The sequence below is a fragment of the Natator depressus genome, chromosome 9 (assembly GCF_965152275.1).
Source record: "Natator depressus isolate rNatDep1 chromosome 9, rNatDep2.hap1, whole genome shotgun sequence".
NCBI lineage: Eukaryota > Metazoa > Chordata > Testudines > Cheloniidae > Natator > Natator depressus.
In genome coordinates this window covers 58,223,236-58,248,609 of record NC_134242.1, presented here as the reverse complement: position 1 = coordinate 58,248,609, position 25,374 = coordinate 58,223,236, and the positions used below count along the sequence as shown (strand labels likewise).

General features: G+C 48.7%; 1 protein-coding gene across 2 annotated transcripts in view; it reads right to left on the bottom strand.

Annotated features, from left to right (window-relative positions):
- The window catches only part of PHKA1 (phosphorylase kinase regulatory subunit alpha 1), a 211,157-nt gene that overhangs the window by 75,742 nt on the left and 110,041 nt on the right, over nt 1-25,374 (bottom strand). For both annotated transcript variants that reach the window (XR_012641034.1, XM_074964316.1), the window contains one exon: nt 2,817-2,929. Coding sequence is in view for 1 of the 2 variants with exons in the window: in XM_074964316.1 (XP_074820417.1) it covers nt 2,817-2,929 (113 nt within the window). In the remaining variant the exon portion in view is untranslated. The remainder of the gene's footprint in view (nt 1-2,816; nt 2,930-25,374) is intronic.

Here is a 25,374-nt window from a genome sequence, read left to right as displayed (position 1 = left end):
AGCAGAGGCAGCCATAAGCCAGGAAGCGAACAGTCACATCCTCACATTCCAAACTAGTCACATTGAAAGAAGGTGCTATTGGGCTGTTAGGAATACAATCCTGTCCTGATAATTCCTATCACCTCCAGAGAAAGGGAAGTGCCTAGAAAATGTAAAAGGAAACTTAGTTTGATAGCATCCTGTCTGGCAAGAACTCACTTATCAATAGCTGGGATGTGAAATCCTCACTTCTGTATTGTTTTGTCATTAGAGTTCCAACTTTGCTATTGTTTGTCTGTATAATCTCTGTCTGGTTCTGTGATTGTTTCTGTCTGCTGTATAATTAATTTTGCTGGATGTAATCTAATTAAGGTGGTGGGATATAATTGGTTAGCTAATCATGTTACAATATGTTAGGATTGGTTAGTTAAATTTCAGTAGAATGATTGGTTAAGGTATAGCTAAGAATATTACTATATAAATTAGGGGCAAACAGGAAGTAAGTTGGGATTCGAAAATAAGGAAAAAGGAACTTGTATTTAAGCTTGCTGGAAGTTCACCCCAATAAACATCGAATTGTTTGCACCTTCGGACTTCGGGTATTGTTGCTCTCTGTTCATGCGAGAAGGACCAGGGAAGTGGGAGAGTGAAGGAATAAGCTCTCTAACATGCGTCCTGTATGGAAGGCAAGGGGCAGTGAGGAAATCCTCTTGCTGGAGACCCTTGGCGGAATGGCTTAATAGAATTAGAGCTTGTTAATACAGAGCTTGTTGTTTTTAATATTCCACCACTGCTCAGAACATCACCACAGGGCCTTGTGTTTTAATAATACAGAGCAAGCACCAGGAGCTGGGAGAGCCATGCAAGGCATCTCCTAACACGAGTCTGCAACTAGCCCTAGGTGCTCAAAGGTATTTAGGCACCTAAACTCTTACTAAAATCAATGGGAGTTAGGTGCTTAAATACCTTAAAGACCTGGGCCTAAGTGAATTGAGGGAACCTCACCTTGCTAAGTGGAGAAAAAGTCATTCTTTACAGCAGCGGTTCTCAAACTTCATTGCACTGTGACCCCCTTCTGACAACAAAAATTACTGCATGACCCCAGGAGTGGGGACTGAAGCCTGAGCTTGCTGCCCCGGGTTGGGGGGCCCAAAACCCGAGCCCCACCACCCCAGGTGGGGGCACTAAAGCCGAAGATCAAGGGCTTCAGCCCTGGCCAGCGGGCATGTAATATGAGCCCTGCTGCCCAGGGCTGAAGCCCTTGGGCTTTGGCTTTGTCCCCAGGTGGTGGGGCTCAGGCTTCAACTTCAGCCCCAGGCAGCAGGGCTTGGGCTTCAGCCCTGGACCCCGGAAAGTCTAATGCCAGCCCTGGCAATCCCATTAAAACAGAGTCCCAACCCACTGACCCATAGTTTGAGAACCCTGCTTTACAGCAAGATGAAAGCTAGCACCTCTGGCTTGTGAAAGCTGCACTCTAGACATCCTCCTCCATACACGAGTCTGTTTGCAGGGCCCCAGTGCCTCACCACTCTTCACTTCCCACCAGCAGCATTGGCGAGGAGACATGGGCTATGGCGCTGATGACACCCCAGCGTGCCCTAGCTCTTCACTTATATTAACCCAAGTGAATCAGTCATGCGCTCTACCAAGGGTCAGGTAGCGATCGGGGCCTGGATCTGGCCTAGCTGACAAAGGCTCAACTCACTGAAGACTGCAATGATACTGGTAGATTGGGGAAAACAATGAAAAGATTTGGCCAGAATTATACCTGTCCCTCTGAATGCGTATGTGCCGTCTTAGGATCTGGCTAGATCCCCAGCCATTGCAATCAAGACAGCTGTTTCACACCTCCATTAGCTAGAAGGCTGGGACTTTTTTGGATGCCACTAATCCACATGTTTATTACCTTGACCTGAAGGTACCACCGTGCATTCGACACGGGAGTGTACCTTAAACCAACTAGCAAATCCAAGTGTGTACAGACTGCAGCACCCCACTTGCTATGCAGGGTATCAAGGTAGAAAACCAGAGCTCCTGGATCTACACTGGTTTCTGGAAACCATGTAAAGGTGTTGGCTCTGACCCGTTAAGCGCTGAGTGGTTTGGCCCCTCCCATTTAAGAGAACCTCTCAGTCCTTGTGCTGTACTGCTGGAGTTTAGCTCTAGTACATCTGCTGATTTCAAGTCCCCTTGGTGTTAGAGAGAAGGATTTACTGGCAGGGTCTTCTTCTAGAGGAGCCCTCAGCAGCATAGCCTCTTCCCCCACACCTAAATAGTCCAAAGTAGCCTGGATCTGCCGAACTTCAGGGCATGATGCAAATCTCATCTATTTTCACAGCCTGAAGAGCAGCTCTCATCACCCTTCTTCTATGGCGCAGCGGAACTGCTTTCTTTCCCTTAGTTGTAGTTGATTAATAGCACGGATGTTTTTCTAAAAGTTATGCTCTAGTTTAAACAGCAGTTCTGCAGGGGTAGTCCAGTGGCCTGCATTACACAGGAGCCCAGACTAGGTGATCACAGGTGTCCCCTCTGGACTTGGAATCTGTGCAAGAGCAGTAATGGGGCGAGACGAGGCTGTTCATTTGTGTACATTTTGTTTGAAGAAGTGTATTTTTACTTTATGGCTGAGGTGTCAAGAGTGCAGCACTGGGGCTTTTCATATGATTTTATAAACCCAAACAAACAGGCACAAAGCCTGCCCGCCTGCCACTTTATCTTCAAAGTGCTGCGGGTAATCTCTATTGCAGTAACAGCCCCTCAGTGATCCTGGCTCCCGCAAAGCTTCCCCAAAGCACTGCCCTGCCAGGACTGCTTAGCAGCCCCAATGGCGGCCTTACCATCCCCATGATGCAAGTCCAAGTCAATATAGAGGATACGGTCGAATTTCTGACGCAGCCGCAGGATGCCCAGGACGGCATCATTTAGGTAGCAAAAGCCAGAAGCTTCATCTCTGCAAGGAAACATTCAGGAAGTTAAACATCCCCAAGTGGAGACAAGACAGCTGCTCACCCCAACCTTTGCCCCCTGCACCCTCCACAACCCCCATCCAGCAGCATGGCATCCATCTTGTCTGGACTAAAAGAAGGAGCACTAAGGCACGGCTGTCAACTAGCCCCACTGGTCAGGAGCAGCAATGTGAGAGCCAGCCACAAGACACACAGAGTATCTGATCAGTTACATGGGACTTTGGAAACCTGGGCTCGATGTCCAGCTTGAAATGTTAAATATGAGGTTGCTGGTCTTATCCCACACCAAAACAGCCATCATGGCCTCTGGTGGCTTGAGACACTGTGCTCGAGTGGCCCAGGGATGAACAGCAGAGGGAAGTACAGAGCAGCTAAACACACAAATTTAGCTGCCATTAGCCTCCTGCAAATCTAAAACACTTTAAGTGAATTTGCTGCTACTGAAAGGTGGCAGATTGACAGTCCAGTGCCTAAAACTCCTCTGTCTGCGCACAGTACTGAGACACTGCAGCACAATCTTCCCCCTGCCAATGTACCTCAGCCCTACCTTGGAGAGACATATCCCGCCTTCCTCCCACCATGGAGGTCTACAAGCCCAAGCTAATCTTTGTAGGCAGTCTCAGCTGATGGGCTAAAAGTGAGCAGTCTGGCGCTCTGGACTCCTGCTGCTAGGAACTCCCCCAAGAACTCCGACACCCAACAGATAAAGCCAAAGTACTCAGCATTGGCCTGACTTGAAGGACAGCAATCAGACCACTGCTATCCTGGGCTGGATCCCACTCCCATCCCCATCAGCCACCCAGTCTCCATTTAATTTTGATGGTTGAAATCCACCTCATAGGTTGCACATGCGAGAAGTGTATATCCCCAATGAAGTGTTACAATGCAGCTCAGAGGAAGAGGAGTGCAACTTTAAACACTCCTCTCCCTCCAGAAAATTCACCAGCGAGGGAGTCATTGGGGTGGGAATTAAGCTGCTGGTAGGAATGGTTTCCTTCCTCCCCCCATGGAAAGGAGGGCCCATGAAATTAATGTGAAACATGCTTTCCTTGCTCATGTGTATCTGCCACATTGTCATATAAATGGAGGAAATGCAAGCTGCTGTAGGGAAACTGCTGTCCCCAGCTAGTGCATGGGACTTTTACATTCCCAGCACTGCCTCTGCAGAAAAGTCCTATTTTTCCTATCCCAGAAATTCTTCATATGTACAAGGCTGATTTAAGGAGACAGCAAGAAAAGGAAAAGGGGAAATCACCACTCTGTAAGGATCCAGGCTGAATGCTGGCTCAGATCTGCTGTGGAAAGCATGTTAATACAGAAGTCACCTAAGCACAACCCCTAGAGTTCTCTTTGAGAGGCAGGACAGCACAATGAACTCAGCACCACACAACAGGAGTCAGGAGACCTGGGTTCTATTTCCAGTTCTGCCACTAACGGGCTGTGTGACCGCAGGGAAGTCACTTAACTGCCTTGTGCCTCAGTTTCCCACCCCCTCACCCGCTAGTAAAGTGGGGGTAACAACAGTCACCCATCTATAAAGTCCATTAAAGGGAAAGAAAGAATATCAATAACCCAATATCTAAGACGAAGCTGCAAGCTTCATGGGCCATAAGCCTTAATATCTTGATCCTGATATTCATGCCACCGCACTAAAGGGAAGGGCAGCTGCAATCTTCTCCGTTTTATGGAAGTTAAAGGCAGCCCTCCAACTTCTGGAACACTGTCCATGTGACCGTTGGCTGGCCAAAGTTTGGGTGCCCATATCCCAGGAGGTTTAGGAGCATGCTGAATTCTAGCAGAACAAGGAATGCTGGTGCCTTTCTTACAGGATACAAGCCAATAAAAAGCAAAGCTGTGAAGAAAATCCTTCTGCACTTTCAAAGCCCAGTCACAAAAGCTGACCTACAGTCCTGCCCACTTTGAGTCATCCACACAATAAATCAAGATAACTTTTTCTCAGCCAGGGCCTTGCTCTCTTTGGCAGCAATCTCCAGCTCCTTGTCATGCTTGGAGCTAGCATCTGTGAGCAGAGCATCAGCAATGCAACAGTAAACGCCCAGAGCACAGCCACAATAAGTCTTCCAGGCAGGCAGAAGTAATTGGCCACCACTCAGTCACTCCTGGGGGAATTTTGTGCCACTGCGCGTGTGCAGAATTCATGTCCCCGACAGATTTCTTTGCTTCCCCGCACAAAACTTACTCTCTGACGGGGAAGCAAAGGGAAGCCGCAAGAGCAGTCACGTGTCACTCCCCAGCAGTGTGCGTGCATCGTTTCAGGTGCCAGAAGCAGCTAGCAGAGGTGTTAATCACTGGGGGAAAGGACTGGGAATGCCCCGGCCAGTGGCTTCTATCCAGCTGCTAGTCCCAGCTGGGCTGGGGAGGATGGGACTTCCTCTTCCCCTGCAAGGAGCAGCCAGGACTAGGTCAGATCCAGCCCCAGAAACCTCTCCAGCTGCAGGAAGCTCCACACCCCTCTGTTTCCTGCCTCCATTGCTCCTGAGCTATGGGAGGAAGGGTCACTGAGCTATTGGGGGAGGGGGCACAGATCGCCCCACCAAACCTCACCCCCTGTACCCAGAACCCCCCCACCGAGCCCTACCTCCCTGCATCCACACCCCATCCTTGCACCCAGACTGCCACCTGCAACTGAACTCCCACCCCAGAAGCCCCACCCCACCTGCACCACTCCGACAAGCTCCCCGCACCCACACTCCACTGAGCCATACCAAGTCAGCACACAGACCCACCCCATGAAGCCAGCACTCAGGCACCCCCCATGAGCCCCAACCACCTTCACCTTGACCCCCCTGCAGAGTCCCAGTACCTCTGCACCTAGAACCACCCCCAACAAGCCCATTCATCCAGATCCCCCCCTCACCCAGATCCCTCACCAAGCCGCCTGCACCCAGATTGCTCCAAACAGAACCCCATCATACCTGGATCTCCCCACACTAAGCCCCTCCACACTTGGATCCTGCTGGACTGAGTCTGCCTGCCTCCTTACAGCTAGTGTGATTGGCACGGTGGGGCGGGGCCCTGGGGTGTTTCTGGGGCAGGCCTGACCCTTACTATGTGTCAGGGTTGGGTGCAGCCTTACCATCGAGTCCATGTCTGGGGTGGGGGGGTGGGCTGCAGGGTGATCTCCCACCTCTGTGCCTGGGCTTCCATTGCCATGCTGGAGCCTCCACATTTATTGACTGACAAATAAAAATTGCAAAATTTTGCAGACTTTTAAAATTTTGGGTGCAGAATGCCCTCAGGAGTAAATCAGGGCAGGCTGACCCATACAGTGCTTTCTAGCCCACTTTTAAGGGTGTGTCTACACTGCCGCTGGGAATGAGCCTCCCAGCCCGGGTCCATAGTCTCACACTAGCATGCTGAAAACAGCTGTGTAGATGCTGCAGCTTGGGCCAGAGCTCAAGCTCTCAAGCTCTGGGGCTGGGAGGGGCGGGGGGGCTTGAGAGCCTGAGCCACAACAGCTACACAGCCAGCACAAGTCTGTGGACCAGGGCTGGCAGACTTGCTCCCAGTGGCAATGTAGACATGTCCACTATGGTTCAAGTTACAGGGCCTCCCCTGTTCCTTTACCAGACTTGTCCATGTTCTCAGACCTCACTACTGGAAATGTTGCTCGATATTCAGCCTGTGGTTCTCTCTGCTCAATATCCCCACCACCACCACTCTCTGCCTCTGCGGCACAAGACTGTGGGGTAGATGGGAACAAGCTCTGGAGAGTAGTCTTGTAGTTTCTAACACTCACTGCTGCAAATCGGCACTGGTACTGTCCAGAGACCCTCTAGCTCCATTAACAGAGAAATGCTAGGGACTGTTTCTCTAAAAGCATCCAGGGAGCATTTTTTAGTTTTACTAACATACACGCTATTTTTCCCATTTTAAATGTTTGACATTTAAGATTATGGCTTCTGCTTAACTTCACCTGGGCTCCACGGTAATAAAACTGCTGACCCAGTACATTAAGAGAGCCCCTGCTAGACTGTCCTCCTCACCACAGAACTGGGGACAGAGTATTTTAGCATACTAACCATACACCACAAGAGATTGATCGGGTCACAAGTGATATGGCTTCCTGGACTAGTCTCTCATAGACCACGGCCCACATTACAGAGCTAACAATTCACAGTATGACTGACAATCTTCTCCGGGACTGGACTAGCAGAGGATGCTGAAGTTTGGCACTTAGCTAGTGGGTAAAACTAGGTAGCAGTTCAGGACTGGTGTAGCAGGGGTCACTGGAAAGGCCACAAAGACAGGATTGGGGAGGTGCATTGGCAGTGCTGTGCAGGGAACCTGCAGCGTCCACCTGCCCTGTCTCTTGGCCATCTTTATTAGAATCAAATGTACTTTTTAAAATGTACTTTTAAAAATGTACTTTAAAAATAATGAATCTCCCTCTCCCCAAAAAGAGCACAACTGGACTCTAAGCCAGGGCAGGTCTCTAACAGCTAGATCACTCCCCACTGTATTTTCCACTGAATGCATCCGATGAAGTGAGCTGTAGCTCATGAAAGCTTATGCTCAAATAAATTTGTTAGTCTCTAACCCCTGGTCTACACTAGGAGTTTAGGTCAAATTTAGCAGCGTTAAATCGATGTAAACCTGCACCCGTCCACACGATGAAGCCCTTTTTTTCGACTTAAAGGGCTCTTAAAATCGATTTCCTTAATCCACCTCTGACAAGTGGATTAATGCTTAAATCGGCCTTGCCGGGTCGAATTTGGGGTACTGTGGACGCAATTAGACGGTATTGGCCTCCGGGAGCTATCCCAGAGTGCTCCATTGTGACCGCTCTGGACAGCATTCTCAACTCAGATGCACTGGCCAGGTAGACAGGAAAAGGCCCGTGAACTTTTGAATTTCAATTTCCTGTTTGCATGGTCACCTGCAGCTGGCCACGCTGGCCAGAGCTCATCAGCAGAGGTGACCATGCAGAGCTCATCAGCAGAGGTGACCATGATGGAGTCCCAGAATCGCAAAAGAGCTCCAGCATGGACTGAACGGGAGGTACGGGATCTGATCGCTGTATGGGAAGAGGAATCCGTGCTATGAGAACTCCGTTCCAGTTTTCGAAATGCCAAAATATTTGTCAAAATCTCCCAGGGCATGAAGGACAGAGGCCATAACAGGGACCTGAAGCAATGCCGCGTGAAACTTAAGGAGCTGAGGCAAGCCTACCAGAAAACCAGAGAGGCAAACGACTGCTCCGGGTCAGAGCCCCAAACATGCCGCTTCTATGATGAGCTGCATGCCATTTTAGGGGGTTCAGCCACCACTACCCCAGCCGTGTTGTTTGACTCCTTCAGTGGAGATGGAGGCAACACAGAAGCAGGTTTTGGGGACGAGGAAGATGATGATGATGAAGTTGTAGATAGCTCACAGCAAGCAAGCGGAGAAACCGGTTTTCCCGACAGCCAGGAACTGTTTCTCACCCTGGACCTGGAGGCTGTCCCCCCTGGACCCACCCAAGGCTGCCTCCTGGACCCGCCAGGCAGAGAAGGGACCTCTGGTGAGTGTACCTTTTCAAATACTATACATGGTTTAAGCAAGCATGTGAAAGGATTAATTTGCCCTGGCATTCGCGGCTCTCCTGGATGTACTCCCAAAGCCTTTGCAAAAGGTTTCTGGGGAGGGCAGCCTTATTGCGTCCTCCTTGGTAGGAGACTTTACCACTCCAGGCCAGTAACATGTACTCGGGAATCATTGTACAACAAAGCATTGCAGTGTATGTTTGCTGGCGTTCAAACAACATCCGTTCTTTATCTCTCTGTGTTATCCTCAAGAGAGTGAGATATCATTTATGGTCACCTGGTTGAAATAGGGTGCTTTTCTTCAGGGGACACTCAGAGGTGCCTGTTCCTGCTGGGCTGTTTGCCTGTGGCTGAACAGAAATGTTCCCCGCTGTTAGCCGGGGGCGGGGGTGGGGGGGGTGAGGGGCTAGCCACATGGTCGGGGGAGGCAAAATGCGACCTTGGAACAAAAGCACATCTGCTGTGTATGTAATGTTAACAGCAAGGTTTACCGTGAAAGAGTGTAGCCATTGTTCTAAAAAATGTGTCTTTTTAAATACCACTGACTCTTTTTTTTTTCTCCACCAGCTGCATGTGTTTCAATGATCACAGGATCTTCTCCTTCCCAGAGGCTAGTGAAGATTAGAAGGTGAAAAAAACGCACTCGTGATGAAATGTTCTCTGAGCTCATGCTGTCCTCCCACACTGACATAGCACAGACGACTGCGTGGAGGCAGACAATGTCAGAGTGCAGGAAAGCACAATATGACCGGGAGGAGAGGTGGCAGGCTGAAGAGAGTAAGTGGCAGGCTGAAGAGAGGGCTGAAGCTCAAATGTGGCGGCAGCGTGATGAGAGGAGGCAGGATTCAATGCTGAGGCTGCTGGAGGATCAAACCAATATGCTCCAGCGTATGGTTGAGCTGCAGGAAAGGCAGCAGGAGCACAGACCGCCGCTACAGCCCCTGTGTAACCAACCGCCCTCCTCCCCAAGTTCCATAGCCTCCTCACCCAGATGCCCAAGAATGTGGTGGGTGGGCCTCCGGCCACTCCACCCCAGAGGATTGCCCAAGCAACAGAAGGCTGGCATTCAATAAGTTTTAAAGTTTTAAACTTTTAAAGTGCTGTGTGGCCTTGTCCTTCCCCCCTCTACCACACCTCCTGGGCTACCTTGGTAGTTATCGCCCTATTTGTGTGATGAATGAATAAAGAGTGCATGAATGTGAAGCAACAATGACTTTATTGCCTCTGACAGCAGTGATTGAAGGGAGGAGGGGAGGGTGGTTAGCTTACAGGGAAGTAGAGTGAACCAAGGAGCGGTGGGTTTCATCATGGAGAAACAAACAGAACTTTCACACCGTAGCCTGTCCAGTCATGAAACTGGTTTTCAAAGCTTCTCTGATGCGCACCGCGCTCTCCTGTGCTCTTCTAACCGCCTTGGTGTCTGGCTGTGTGAAACCAGCAGTCAGGCGATTTGCCTCAACTTCCCACCCCGCCATAAATGTCTCCCCCTTACTCTCACAGATATTATGGAGCACACAGCAAGCAGTAAGAACAGTGGGAATACTGGTTTCGCTGAGGTCTAACCGAGTCAGTAAACTGCGCCAGCGCGCTTTTAAACGTCCAAATGCACATTCTACCACCATTCTGCGCTTGCTCAGTCTGTAGTTGAACAGCTCCTGACTACTGTCCAGGCTGCCTGTGTATGGCTTCATGAGCCATGGCATTAAGGGGTAGGCTGGGTCCCCAAGGATAACTATAGGCATTTCAACGTCCCCAACAGTTATTTTCTGGTCTGGGAATAAAGTCCCTTCTTGCAGCTTTTGAGACAGACCAGAGTTCCTGAAGATGCGAGCGTCATGTACCTTTCCCGGCCATCCCACGCTGATGTTGGTGAAACGTCCCTTGTGATCCACCAGTGCTTGCAGCACTATTGAAAAGTACCCCTTGGGGTTTATGTACTCGCCGGCTTGGTGCTCCGGTGCCAAGATAGGGATATGGGTTCCGTCTATGGCCCCACCACAGTTAGGGAATCCCATTGCAGCAAAGCCATCCACTATGACCTGCACATTTCCCAGGGTCACTACCCTTGATATCAGCAGATCTTTGATTGCGTGGGCTACTTGCATCACAGCAGCCCCCACAGTAGATTTGCCCACTCCAAATTGATTCCCGACTGACCGGTAGCTGTCTGGCGTTGCAAGCTTCCACAGGGCTATCGCCACTCACTTCTCAACTGTGAGGGCTGCTCTCATCTTGGTATTCTTGCGCCTCAGGGCAGGGGAAAGCAAGCCACAAAATTCCATAAAAGTGCCCTTACCCATGCGAAAGTTTCGCAACCACTGGGAATTGTCCCAGACCTGCAACACTATGCGGTCCCACCAGTCTGTGCTTGTTTCCCGAGCCCAGAATCGGCGTTCCACCGCATGAACCTGCCCCATTAGCACCATGATGCCCACATTGCCAGGGCCCCTGCTTTGAGAGAAGTCTGTGTCCATGTCCTCATCACTCACGTTACCATGCTGACGTCGCCTACTTGCCCGGTATCACTTTGCCAGGTTCCGGTGCTGCATATACTGCTGGATAATGCGCGTGGTGTTTAATGTGCTCCTAATTGCCAAAGTGATCTGAGCGGGCTCCATGCTTGCCGTGGTATGGCGTCTGCACAGAAAAAAGGCGCGGAACGATTGTCCGCCGTTGCCCTGACGGAGGGAGGAACAACTGACGACATGGTTTACAGGGTTGGCTTACAGGGAATTAAAATCAACAAAGGGGGTGGCTTTGCGAGAAACTGAATGGCCCCCTCAAGGATACAACTCAAAACCTCAAGGATAGAACTCAAAACTGGGTTTGGCAGGCTGTTGATTTCACAGAGGGAAGGAGGAGAAAATGAATACAAAACAAATCTGGTCTATTTCTTGTTTTGAGCCACTTCATCTATCTTTATACATCTTGCTGGCAGCAGACTGTGCAGTACGACCGCTAGCCATCATCATCTCCTGGGTGCTCGGCAGAAGACGATGCAGTATGACGACTAGCCATCATCTTCTGCTGGCTGGAGGTTAAAAGACAGTGCATTGCCGGTAGGACTGAATCGCCACGAGACGAAACTTAAAAGGGAAATGACCTGGCTGAGTCACTCCCATGTTTGCCCAGGCGCCCGATTAAAAGAGCACCCAGGACTACGTCGATGACGGCTACCAGTCATACCGCACTGTCTGCTGCCAAAAGGCAATTAACTGCTGCTGTGTAGCAATGCAGTACCACGTCTGCCAGCACCCAGGAGACATACAGTGATGGTTTGCTGAGCGGGCTCCATGCTTGCCATGGTATGGCGTCTGCACAGGTAACTCAAGAAGAAAGGCGCAAAACGATTGTCTGCCCCTGCTTTCACGGAGGGAGGGAGGGAACGGGGGCCTGACGATATGTACCCAGAACCACCCGCGACAATGTTCTAGCCCCATCAGGCACTGGGATTTCTACCCAGAATTCAGATGGGCAGCGGAGACTGCGGGATAGCCACCCACAGTGCAACGCTCCGGAAGTCGACGGTTGCCTCGGTACTTTGGACACACTCTGCCGACTACATGCACTTAGAGCACTTGTGTGGGGACACACACAATCAAGTGTATAAAACCGCTTTCTACAAAACCGACCTCTATAAATTCGACCTAATTTCGTAGTGTAGACATACCCTAAGGTGCCACAAGTCCTCCTTTTCTTTTTCTCATGAATAGAATTACTGTCCCCAGTTATATTGGCTCAAGTTTGCATTAGGTGCTGATGGAAGGAAACACCATTGTTCTCTGTATCATGACTACAGCTTCTACACCAGGTGGGGGTGCCAGTGTAGACCAGCAAAGGAAACTGTAACCACTGTAGGGTCTATATAGCCAGGCATTGGACTGGAGGGGTCCTTCAGGATCATAGAGTCCAGTTCCCGGCAACCCTGTCACCTAATCCCCTTCATAGAGACAGGCCTAATTCTTCTAGATGGCAGAGTGAGATGACACATGGATTAAGATGGTGGTGGCCACCAGGATCTCCTCTATACTAGCACTCCCACTATTGCTACCACAAGTGGAGCTGACCAAGATAAAGCTAGTGCAGATAAGAGCAGTGAGAGAACCATCTTAGGGAAATTACTGAAAGGACACTGAGAATTGCTGACTTTTACTGCTGCAATCCCAGGGTGACTGACACACAAAACAATCTAAGGAGAGCACGTATGGATCCCTTTGGCAAGTGCTTTCAATTTTTTGTCCGTAGCTGATAAGAATGGTTAAAGGGGTAACTACAACAGGTCATACTGAAAGGTGAACTGTCAGGCTGGAGGGAGGTTACTATTGGAGCTCTTCAGGGTTTGGTCTTGGGACCAATCTTATTTAACATTTCCATTAATGACTTTGGAACAAAAAGTGGGAGTGTGCTAATAAAATTTGCAAATGACACAAAGTCTGGAGGTATTGCCAATACAGAGGAGGACAGCAACATCATAAAAGAATATCTGGATGACCTTGAAACCTGGAGTAACAGAAATGAGCTGAAATTTAACAGTTCAAAGTGCAAGGTCATGCACCTAGGGACTCACAACAAGATTTTTTTTTGCTATAAGCTGGGGACGTATCAGTTGGAAGTGACAGAGTGGGAGAAAGACCTGGGTGTATTTCTCAATCACAGGATCACTCTGAGATGCCATGAAAAAGGCTAATCCAATCTTAGGATGCATCAGGTGAGGTATTGCAAGTAGAGACAGGGAAGTGTTTCGTACCATTATACAAGGCACTGGTGAGACCTCATCTGGAATGCTGTGTGCAGTTCTGGTCTCCCATGTTTAAGAAAGATGAATTCAAACTGGAACAGGTACAGAGAAGGGCAATTAGGATGATTCGAGGAACAGAGAAACTACCTTATGAGAGGAGCCTTCAGGAGCGTGGCTTGTTTAGTCTAACCAAATGAAGGCTATGGGGAGATAGGATTGCTCTTTCTAAACACATAAGAGGGACAAACACCAGGGAGGAAGAGGAGTTATTTAAGGTAAAGGCCAATGTTGGCATAGGAACAAATGCATATAAACTGGCCCTCAATAAGTTAAAACTTGAAATTAGATGAAGGTTTCTAACCATCAAAGTAGCGAAGTTCTGGAACAGCCTTCCAAGGGGAGCAGTGGGGGCAAAAAAACCCAAACCCTAACTTGTTTCAAGACTCATCTGGAGAGGATGGTATGATTAGATTGCCTATAATGGCATCTGGCCCACCCACGATTTCTATTAGCAAATATCTCCAATGGCTGGAGATGAGATACTAGAGGGAGAGGGCTCTGAGTTACTACGGTGAATTCTTTCCCAGGTGTCTGATTGGTGGGTCCTGCCCACATGCTCCGGGTCTAACAGATTGCCATGTTTGGGGTCAGAAAGGAATTTTCTGGATGGGCAGACATAGAATCATAGAATATCAGGGTTGGAAGGGACCTCAGGAGGTCATCTAGTCCAACCCCCTGCTCAAAGCAGGACCAATCCCCAATCAAATCATCCCAGCCAGGGCTTTGTCAAGCCTGACCTTAAAAACTTAAAAACTTCTAAGGAAGGAGATTCTACCACCTCCCTAGATAACGCATTCCAGTGTTTCACCACCCTCCTAGTGAAAAAGTTTTTCCTAATATCCAACCTAAACCTCCCCCACCGCAACTTGAGACCATTACTCCTTGTCCTGTCTTCTTCTAACACTGAGAATAGTCTAGAACCATCCTCTCTGGAACCACCTCTCAGGTAGTTGAAAGCAGCTATCAAATCCCCCCTCATTCTTCTCTTCTGCAGACTAAACAATCCCAGTTCCCTCAGCCTCTCCTCATAAGTCATGTGTTCCAGACCCCTAATCATTTTTGTTGCCCTTCGCTGGACTCTCTCCAATTTATCCACATCCTTCTTGTAGTGTGGGGCCCAAAACTGGACACAGTACTCCAGATGAGGCCTCACCAATGTTGAATAGAGGGGAACGATCACATCCCTCGATCTGCTCACTATGCCCCTACTTATACATCCCAAAATGCCATTGGCCTTCTTGGCAACAAGGGCACACTGTTGACTCATATCCAGCTTCTCGTCCACTGTCACCCCTAGGTCCTTTTCCACAGAACTGCTGCCTAGCCATTCAGTCCCTAGTCTGTAGCTGTGCATTGGGTTCTTCCGTCCTAAGTGCAGGACCCTGCACTTATCCTTATTGAACCTCAAAAGATTTCTTTTGGCCCAATCCTCTAATTTGTCTAGGTCCCTCTGTATCCTATCCCTGCCCTCCAGCGTATCTACCACTCCTCCCAGTTTAGTATCATCCGCAAATTTGCTGAGAGTGCAATCCACACCATCCTCCAGATCATTTATGAAGATATTGAACAAAACCGGCCCCAGGACCGACCCCTGGGGCACTCCACTTGACACCGGCTGCCAACTAGACATGGAGCCATTGATCACTACCCGTTGAGCCTAACAATCTAGCCAACTTTCTACCCACCTTATAGTGCATTCATCCAGCCCATACTTCTTTAACTTGCTGACAAGAATACTGTGGGAGACCGTGTCAAAAGCTTTGTTAAAGTCAAGAAACAATACATCCACTGCTTTCCCTTCATCCACAGAACCAGTAATCTCATCATAGAAGGCGATTAGATTAGTCAGGCATGACCTACCCTTGGTGAATCCATGCTGACTGTTCCTGATCACTTTCCTCTCCTCTAAGTGCTTCAGGATTGATTCCTTGAGGACCTGCTCCATGATTTTTCCAGGGACTGAGGTGAGGCTGACTGGCCTGTAGTTCCCAGGATCCTCCTCCTTCCCTTGAGGATTTTCCCTTCCTCTACAGCTTGGGGCCTGGGTCACTTGCTGATTTGAACTAGAATAAATGGTCGATTCTCTGTAATTTGAAGGCTTTAAATCAAACTTTGAGGACTTTGGTAACTCAGCCAGTGATAATGGGCTTATTATTTATTATTTGGTAACTCAGGCAGTGATAATCGAGTGGGTGGGTGAGGTTCTGTGGCCTGCGATGTGCAGGAGGTCAGACTAGACGATCAGACTAGATGGTCCCTTCTGGCCTTAAAGTCTGTGAGTGGCAAAGAGGCCTTTTACACCCCATCTGTGCTGACAAGACAGCAACATCAGCTGTTTGGGTCTTTTGAAGTTGTCGATCTTTGTAAATATAGTAGATGACAAATTTAAAATACTAATCAAAGAAAAGTAGAACCAGCTATTGCCCAAGTGCTATTGGCAACCAGCTATTGCCAACTCCCAACCAGCTATTGCCCTTCCAGGATGGAGCATTAGCTGCTGCAAAGATGCCTCCTTTGGGAGGATAATATTTGGGATAATTTATCTCCTAGATTCATGCTGGATGAAAGCTTTGAGCATGGTACCAGAGGTGAAACATCAGTGTTTGATCAATAAAGGGCACCAACCCTTAGCTCCAATCCATCCTAGACTATTTTGAACTTCAAGCCCTGAGCCCATGAAGACTGTGGTTTCCATTTCCATGCTTATGACCTCAGGAAGCAATTAAGCCAATATCCTGCTTCCCCCACAAGCAGATTATTTTGACAAAGGAGCACTTATTCTGAATACACACCCATTTGACTCAGGAATCCAAAATAAAAGCGTGTGTGTGTGTATACACCCACACCCCAACGGTTGCAGAAAAAGCAGTAAGTTCAAGAAAGATAAAAGATGAAGAGTGTACTTATTCACTTTCAGTGTGGCACAGCAGCTCCTGCCTCTAAGATACAAAGGATTATTATTAGTTTAATTGCATGTACCGAGACAGTGTGTGTCCAACAGATAAACCCTCTCCATTCATTCTGTTTTGCACCATGCTTACAGTTTACCTGAATATTGCTCATTCCTTTCAACGTGCCAAGGCTAAATTTGAGACAGAGACCCATGTTGAAATATGTGGGATTATTGTACAAAATTTTACAGTAATGCTACTTGTTTCTGAAGACATGGATAACTGGGGAAGTGCCAAAAATTAGTGAAGAGCAAGTAGACAATATTCAAAGAGAAAAGGAAAATGATCCTAGCAATAACCATCTGCAGGTCTAAACACAATCCCCAAGAGAAATGATGGCCCATCCAGCATGAAGAAAGAGCCACCGAATTGACTCACATGCAATAAGCAGCATGAGTTTATAAAGAATAATTCTTTAGACAAAACTGACTTTTTTTGACAGAATTACTAAATTATCAGCAGGCTAAGGGAACCTATGTGAATAATATATTTGGATTTAGTAAGCCATTAGATGCAGTGTCTCACAAAATCTTAACAGAAAGAAATAATTCAAATTGATTTGCAACAGAACATGAGGACTGAAAACTAGAGAATGAAAGCAAAGGGAAATAACTGGCAATGTAGCAACTCAGGTGGGGAAGACAGGGACCAGTGTTAGGACCACTCTTATTTAACAACTTTATTAACGATCTAGAGGAGAGGTTATGTAGCACAACAATGAAATTTGCAGACGCTACTAAATTGGGAGGAATTGAAAACAGCAGAGAGGACACAAAAGTCACAGAAAGGGGAAACTTGGATTTAAAAAAATCTAAATGAGACTGACCCTGGAAAAAGGCAGCTAGGGAAAATGACCCAATACTCATACTTGATGTGGGGAAACCTAGAATGAAGCAATGTTGAAGTGCCGCCTAGAGGTGTTAGTGGACAGTAAACTAGATATGAATTCACCAACACAATTGCAGTTGCAGCTAGCAAGGTATGTGAAGGATAACAAGAAGGGTTTCTACAGGTATGTTAGCAACAAGAAGAAAGTGTGGGACCCTGACTGAATGGGGAAGGCAACATAGTGACAGATGATGTGGAAAAAGCTGAAGTACTCAATGCTTTTTTTGCCTCGGTCTTCACAGACAAGGTCAGCTCCCAGACGGCTGCACTGGGCAACACAGTATGGGGAGGAGGTGAGCAGCCCTCAGTAATGAAAGAACAGGTTAAGGACTATTTAGAAAAGCTGGACATGCACAAGTCCATGGGTCCAGATCTAATGCATCCAAGGGTGTTGAGGGAGTTGGCTGATGTGATTGCAGAGCCACTGGCAATTATCTTTGAAAATTCATGGCGATTGGGGGCGGTCCTGGTGATTGGAAAAAGGCAAATATAGTGCCCATATTTAAAAAAGGGAACAAAGACAACCCAGGGGACTACAGCCTCACTTCAGTCCCTGGCAAAATCATGGAGCAGGTCCTCAAGGAATCTATTTTGAAGCACTTGGAGGAGAGAAAGGTGATCAGGAACAGTCAACATGGATTCACCAAGCACAAGTCATGCCTGGCCAACCTGATTACATTCTATGATGAGATAACTGGCTCTGTGGATATGGAGAAAGTGGTGGACGTGATATATCTTGACTTTAGCAAAGCTTTTGATATGGTCTCCCACAGTATTCTTGCCAGCAAGTTAAAAAAGTATGGATTGGATGAATGGACTATAAGGTGAATAGAAAGCTGGCTAGATTGTCGGATTGAATGGGTAGTGATCAACGGCTCAATGTCTAGTTGGCAGCCGGTATCAAGTGGAGTGCCCCAGGGGTCGGTCCTGGGGCCGGTTTTATTCAACATCTTTATTAATGATCTGGACGATGGGATAGATTGCATCCTCAGCAAGTTCACAGACAACACTAAGCTGGGGGGAGAGTAGATATGCTGGAGGGTAGGGATAGGGTCCAGAGTGACCAAGACAAATTGGAGGATTGGGCCAAAAGAAATCTGATGAGGTTCAATAAGGACAAGTGCAGAGTCCTGCACTTAGGAAGGAAGAATCCCATGCACTGCTACAGGCTGGGGACCGACTGGCTAAGCAGCAGTTCTGCAGAAAAAGACCTGGGGATTACAGTGGATGAGAAGCTGGATATGAGCCAGCAGTGTGCCCTTGTTGCCAAGAAGGCTAAAGGCATATTGGGCTGCATTAGTAGGAGCATTGCTAGCAGATCAACAGAAGTGATTATTCCCCTCTATTCGGCACCGGTGAGGTCACATCTGGAGTACTGCATCCAGTTTTGGGCCGCCCATTACAGAAAGGATGTGGGCAAATTGGAGAGAGTCCAACGGAGGGCAAGAAAAATGATCAGGAGGCTGGGACACATGACTTATGAGGAGAGGCTGAAGGAACTGGGCTTGTTAGTCTGCAGAAGAGAAGAGTGAAGGGGGATTTGATAGCAGCCTTCAACTACCTGAAGGGGGGTTCCAAAGGGGATGGAGCTCGGCTGTTCTCAGTGGTGGCAGATCACCGAACAAGGAGTAATGGTCTCAAGTTGCAGTGGGGGAGGTGTAGGTTGGATATTAGGAAACACTATTTCACTAGGAGGGTGGTGAAGCACTGGAATGGGTTACCTAGGGAGGTGGTGGAATCTCCATCCTTAGAGGTTTTAAAGACCCGGCTTGACAAAGCGCTGGCTGGGATGATTTAGTTGGGGTTGGTTCTGCTTTGAGCAGGGGATTGGACTAGATGACCTCCTGAGGTCTCTTCCAATCCTAATCTTCTATGTTTCTATGATTCTATGCTTGGGGGGGGGGGGTGAAGGAAGGGCACCCATGTCCCAGAGCAGGGGATAACAGTCCGTCTGAATATGACTGCACCTGGAATATTTCATTCCACGTTCTCCAAAACCTGCCGACAGACTGGAAGGAGTTCAGAGAAGAGAAATAAAAATGCTCAGGGGCCAGAGAGAGCTGATCTACAAGGAAAGGGCTAACCATCTTGGCTAGGAAGGGATACGTGTCTAAGGAGTGAGAAGAGCCAAGGAGAGAGAAGTTATTGGGGTGGCTTATTGGTATATCATTAAGAGTGAGAGGATGAAATTAGGAAAGGAAAAATTTAGGGGGAATATCAGGATAGCCTACCCAACAGCAAGGTGTGCTGGCTGTGGAAGTGTCTTCCTGGCAAGCATTGGAAATCCCACCACTTGGGACTTTTAATACTAGACTTTATGAGACACTAGAAAAATGTACTGCAAGAAGCCATCCTGCACTGAGCCCTGGGGAGGTGGGGCTAGGTGATCTCATGGGTCTTTTCCATCCCTAGCGCCTATGATTCCATAACTCTATGTTTGCCAACCACTGAAATTTGCATTAGCATTGGTGCTTCAGGTTTTGTGAATAGCCTCCATGCGAGGTCCTGGTGCAACTTGCTGCCTGCTTCCCACTCAGCTGTATGCTCTAATAACCCACAATGGACCTTGAGCTGCACATGCCCCAAGAGTTAGTTCAATGGGTGGCCCAGGGCACTCTCCAGTACAGCTGAGCCCATAGTCAAAAGCTGGCACAGGTGACCTAAAAGCCTAGGATAACTGATCTAGATCAAGAGGCTGCTCTCCCTGATCAGGTTCCGAACTCTTCCACACTAATGGCATGGCTACACTTGGAGATGTAGAGCGCTGTGAGTTAAACCAGCCCTCAGAGACCGCAGCAGGGAAAGCGCTGCAGTGCGTTCACACTGTCAGCTGCAAGCGCACTGGCGTTGCCACATTTGCGGCACTTGCAGTGGCATTGGGAGCGGTGCACATGGGCAGCTAGCCCACAGAGCACCTCTTCCTATTCTAGAGCTGTGGCTTGTGGGAAGGTGGTGAGGCATTCTGGGTCCTGTCCCAATGCTCCATGATGCATCGCTTCGCATCCCAGCAATCCCTGTGCTTCCGTCCACAATTGGAGCCATCTTTCAACGTTTTTTGTACTGCATGCTCTGTCTTCCCTTTCAGCCTGCGGGAATGGATCCTGAACTGCTGAGGAATATGCTGATGGGTCTCGCCAGCATGTCACGCACTGCAGTCAAGTTACTCCTTAAGCTACAAACTGACAGTGAGGAGTCCAACGATGATGTCGACTCGCATAACGCATACGACACGAGATTGCTTGTGGCATTCATGGACATGCTCACCACAGAATGCTGCTTTTGGGCTTGGGAAACAAGCACTGAATGTTGGGATCACATCGTCATGCAAATCTGGGATGATGAACAGTGGCTGCAGAACTTTCGGATGAGAAAAGCCACTTTCATGGGACTGTGTGCTGAGCTTGCCCCTACCCTGCATTGCAAGGACACGAGATTGAGAGCTGCCCTGATGGTGGAGAAGCAGGTGGCTATTGCAATCTGGAACCTAGCAACTCCAGACAACTACCAATTGGTCACTAACCAGTTTGGAGGGGGAAAGTCGACCGTTGGAATCGTGTTGATGCAAGTTTGCAGGGCCATTAATCGCATCCTGCTCAGAAGAACTGTGACTCTGGGTAATGTGCATGACATTGTGGCTGGCTTTGCACAAATGGGTTTCCTTACCTGCGGAGGGACAATAAATGGCACGCATATTCCAATTCTAGCACCAGCCCACTTAGCCTCTGAGTACATAAATCAGAAGGGGTATTTCTCTATGGTTCTCCAGGTGCTTGTGGATCGCCATGGGCGTTTCATTGACATTAACGCAGGCTGGTCTGGAAAGGTGCATGATGCACGCATCTTTCGGAACACAGGCCTGTTCAAGAAGCTGCAAGCCGGGACCTTCTTCCCAGACCAGAAGATCACTATAGGGGAAGTCGAAATGCCCATTGTGATCCTTGGAGTCTCCGCTTACCCTTTAATGCCGTGGCTCATGAAACCCTACACAGGGAGCCTTGACAGCAGCAAGAAATGGTTCAACAGGCTGAGTCGGTGCAGAATGACTGTGGAGTGTGCTTTTCGCCATTTAAAGGGCTGCTGGTGCTCTCTGTATGGGAAGCTGGACCTGGCCGATGACAACATCCCCCCAGTTATACCTGCATGCTGTAAACTCCATAACATTTGTGAAGGGAAGGGTGAAAGATTCACTCAGGCATGGACCTCAGAGGTTCAACATCTGGAAGCTGGATTTGAACAGCCAGAGTGCAGAGCTATTAGAGGGGCCCAGCACAGGGCTGCCAGGATTAGGGATGCCTTGAGGGAGCAATCTGAGGCTGAAAGCCACCAGTAATGTTTGGTGCCCTGCACGGGAGGGAAGTGCAGTGGTTTCAATGTTAGTAGGAATCTGTTTTTGCTACATATGATGCACTGACTTGCAGTGCCTGTTGCTTTCCTGGGCTACGGTATCTTTTACTTAATGCAATAATAAAGAAGGTTTTCAAAGCCAAAAAATTCATTTATTGAAAAGAAACATAACTGCTTGGGAAACAGAAAGAGCATGACACATCTGTGCTGTGTGGGACAAGGGAAGGAGGTGGGGTGGGGAACCGGGCAGCCACAGATTTGCGTATGTCCTATTATCATACTCAGCTTCCTGTCTGGAGTGCCGTGCAATGAGTGCTGCACTTCAGGCTGGCTAAAATGCATGGTGATTGGGGCTGAGTGCAGTGGGTAAGGGTCATAGTTTGCAGGGCTGGGTGGTGAAGCTACAGGTGTTGGAGGCAGCTGGTGGCGATAAGAACCTGGATGTTGGGGAAAGTGGGTTGGCGGTGACATGGGGGCACAAGGGAAAGAGTTTTGGGACAAGGGCTGCAGTGGGGGAGGGCGCAGAAGTGCTCTGCCTGCATTGCTACAAGTGCCTGTATCGAGTCCGCTTGGCGCTCCATGATGCTTAGCAGCTGCTCTGTGCTTTGGTGCCAGCGATCCACATTCTGTTGGTGGACCCTCCTTTCACTCTCCCGCCACTCCTGCACTTTTTGATTTTCATTAAGGGTCTGCTGCATGACTTCATGCAGCATGTCCTCTTTGCTTCTTCATGGATGCTTCCTGATTCTTTGGAGTCTTTCGGCCACTGATAACAAGGTCAGCTGGGATCTCAAGGTTGCATCGGTAAAGCCAAAATGCAACACTTAACAGAGGCAGCATTGTTCACACCAGACAGAGCAATGATTCGGCTGTACTTGAAGACAAGCACAGTCTACCAATAGCAGAAATTGCCCGTCCAAAAGCGAGCACACATAACCCACAGGAGCCCCAAAATGGTGAGTAAGCACAGGGGCAAGGGGGGCTAATTGTTTCAAGGCCGTAGTGTCCTCTGGGGTTCTGTGCCTTGGGGAGAGCCAACAGCTGCAGGGGGCCCCTCTATTGAACACTGTCCCCACATTTTCCACAGGATGAGTTTGTCCTGGAAGATATCTCGCTGCTGAGGGTGACCTGGGAAGCAAGGGAGGGTCTTCTACTACAATGCAGCTTCTGCCCTGGCCCATATGCACCTTGCCTGGGTGCAGCAATGGTCCCCCCGCGAATCACGGCACAGTGGCGTGCACATGTTAGCCTTACTGGGACAAGGAGTACAGTAGCTCTGCCAAGGAACCTGCGCAAGCGCATTGCCCAGCTTCTGCGTGAGACCTTTGAAGAGATCACTGAGGCCGATTACCGCGATGTGAGAGAGCACATCGATGCCCTATTCCGCATCTAGGCATGCATGCAGCCCTAACCCTCCTCACCCCAAGAGCCCGCACCAAACAACTTCCTTCCCAAAATAAAAGCCGCTTACCAGGCACCTCCTCTGGTGTTTGTTCTTCCCCAAGCACTGTCTGTTGCGACTGGCTACCTCCTCCTGGCTTGAAAACAGCTCCTGGCTGCATGCATCTAGGGATGCCGAGCAGTCCCCCTTTTCCTCAGCACCCTCACTCCCGCTTTCCTGCTCCTCCTGCCTTGTTGAACTGGGCTCTGAAGTGTCCATGGTGGTCTTCAGAGTGGAGGTGGGGTCGCTCCCAAGTACTGTGTCCCGCTCTTTGTAGAAACGGCAGGTTGCAGGGGCAGCACCGGAGCTGCTGTTTGCCTCGTGCGCTTTGCGGTAGGCATTCCGCAGCTCCTTCACTTTAACCCTGCACTGCAGCGCATCCCCGTCATGGCCCCTTTCCATCATGTCCCTTGATATCTGCCCAAAGGTATCGTAATTCCTATGGCTGGAGCACAGCTCAGACTGGACAGCTTCCTCCCCACAAACACTGATGAGGTCCAGCACCTCGCCACTTCTCCATTCTGGGGATCGCCTGGAGCGTGGAGGCATAGTCACCTGGAAAGATTCATTGAGAGCACTCCACGCCTTGTTCAGCAAACAGGAAGGGGATTTTCAAAATTCCCAGATAATGTAAAGGGCGGGTCTGCCGGTTGGTCACCTGAGGGCAGGGCAGTAGAGTTCAAAATGATGGCCAGAATGGCTGGAACAGGCATTGTGGGACACTTCTGGAGGCCTATCAGAGAGCATTAATAGACCAGAGTGTCCACAATGGCGCTGCAGCGCTCCAGCCGGGGTGCAACCAGCATTATGCTTCTTGTGGAGGTGGATTACCAGGAGTGCTCCAGCTGTGGAGTCTGGGCACTCTACGTGACTTGCCAGTGTCGACATGTCATGAGTTAGGGCGCCCGGGGCTGCTTTAATGCGCTCTAACTCGCAATTGTAGCCAAGCCCTAAGCTCAGAAAAACCCAGGAACAATGAAAGAGGAACAACTCTCTTGTAATCCTTTCCATTCTCTTGTAATCTAATTTCCATTACTCTCTTGTAATCCTTTCCATTTTAGCACAAGACTGCAGCAAGTATGGGAGAGGTGCGGGCAGGAAAGCAGATCCTCTGACCACTCAGGGAAAGAGCCTTTCAGGGTTCTTAATGCTTTCTGATTTCTTTCAAGTTTTCTGTTTCAGATCCATTTCCCATTTGACTGCACTGGGCTGCTGTAGCTCCCCTTCTACATGGCAAGATGACTTGTCTGTGAAGTCGGCAGCACAGGGCCAGACTTCACCAGAAGAGGGAACGGAGGAGGTAAGTAGTCATTTTATTTCACTTTTGTGGCACCACTGAGAGGTTTTAACAAACCTGACAGCAGCAAAACAAGCAAAATTTTAATAAAATTAGAACAGACCCACCCCTTTTAAAACACTCCAGAATCCGGAAGAGCATCAAGCCTTAGACACTGTGGGTGGCATTCAGCAGAAAGGAGACTGCAGCTCTCTGGTAGTCAATGACATTTCCAGGAGTTCTAACCACTCCGCCAGCAGGTGCTTCATGGAAACAAACATCCAGGTGCCAGAGCCATGGCAAGAGACTTCCCAACAGTTTCTTCGATCTCAAAATACATCGGATGAGTTTGGGGCTTTAGCCCACTGCTTCATAGCTGCCTGTACCCATCACAAAAAGCCATCATCAGAGCCAACAACCTTGTTGGCAGTCTCAGACGATACACCGAGGGCTGAACAGACCAGGAGAATGTCTCCTCTAAATGGGCTCCCTTTGGGTTGGGATTGAGGCACACGGACACAGCAGTGCATGTGGGAAGGCTGCATTTCTGCTGCCTAATTCCTTATGCATTCTGTTGATAAAGAGGGTTTCAGACTTTCGAGCCAACAATCTGCCATCTTTCACTAGCACTGTAATTAATTTTATGTTAGAATTTTAAATCTGAGTGGAATGTTTAAAGCACCACACTCTGTCTAAGTAACAGACAGCCATTCTTTGCCTTTCTGTAGTGGATCTCAAAGTACCTTACGAACACAGATGAATTAAGTATCATAACAGACACTCTGGGGAGGCCGTATTATGTTCTCTTTACGGATGGGAAAACAGAGGCACAGGGGGATTAAGTAACTACAAGGTCACACAGGAAGTCAGAGGCAGATTCAGGATGAGAATGCAAGACACTTAATAGCTGTATGCTTTAACCGCTACCCTTTGTTTCCAACAAATGGAAGTCTGTAGTATTGAAAAGGGATCATGAAAATGGTTAGAGAAACATTTTCAGAGGGAAAATCTACTCTGGAAACTAACTCTAAAAATAGTATGGGCAAGATGAGTGAGTCACTATTATTGTTTCTCGATGATTTGCATAGCTCATGTGCTTAGTAAAATAGGTTACTCAAACTAGCAGCCAACCCTGCAAACTAGTGCTGGGATCTGAGAGTCAAGCTGAGAGTCCTTCCTTCAACA